General features: G+C 60.6%; 1 protein-coding gene across 1 annotated transcript in view; it reads left to right on the top strand.

Annotated features, from left to right (window-relative positions):
- The window catches only part of LOC104524113 (tyrosine-protein kinase Yes), a gene marked incomplete at its 5' end in the record, with an annotated part of 2,421 nt that overhangs the window by 288 nt on the left and 1,783 nt on the right, over window positions 1-350 (top strand). The window contains 2 exon segments of the mRNA XM_029084702.1: window positions 306-347; window position 350. The exon segment at window position 350 is cut by the window's right edge and continues 185 nt beyond it. Of these exon segments, the coding sequence (XP_028940535.1) occupies window positions 306-347; window position 350 (43 nt within the window).

The following is a 350-nucleotide window of genomic DNA, read 5'->3' as shown; positions in this document are numbered from 1 at the left end:
CCCTGGCAGGGAGCATCAGAGGGTGCTAGGTGGTGATGGAGATGGCAGCTTGGCTCCAGCTCCCCCGTGGAGGGATGAGGAATGGGGTAAGGTTGGCATTAGGAGATGAGCTTTGTCCCCATGTCATGGGGTGAGGGGGACTTGTGTCCTGGGGGTGTATGGTGGGATCATGCCCTTTCCTTGCCCTGCCCTGATTTCCTTGCTCTTCCATCCATGCATCCCTCCATCCATCCATCCAACCATCCTGGCCCTCCCGGGGGCCAGCCAACCCTTGGGCTCATGGTGACACCGTGTCCCTGGCCCAGGCACATGGAATGGCACCACGAAGGTGGCGGTGAAGACGCTGAAGC

This window comes from Antrostomus carolinensis, unplaced genomic scaffold (genome assembly GCF_000700745.2).
Source record: "Antrostomus carolinensis isolate BGI_N321 unplaced genomic scaffold, ASM70074v2 scaffold42920, whole genome shotgun sequence".
Classification (NCBI taxonomy): Eukaryota; Metazoa; Chordata; class Aves; order Caprimulgiformes; family Caprimulgidae; genus Antrostomus; species Antrostomus carolinensis.
The sequence above is the reverse complement of the archived record's forward strand: the minus strand, read 5'-3'. Positions and strand labels throughout refer to the sequence as shown.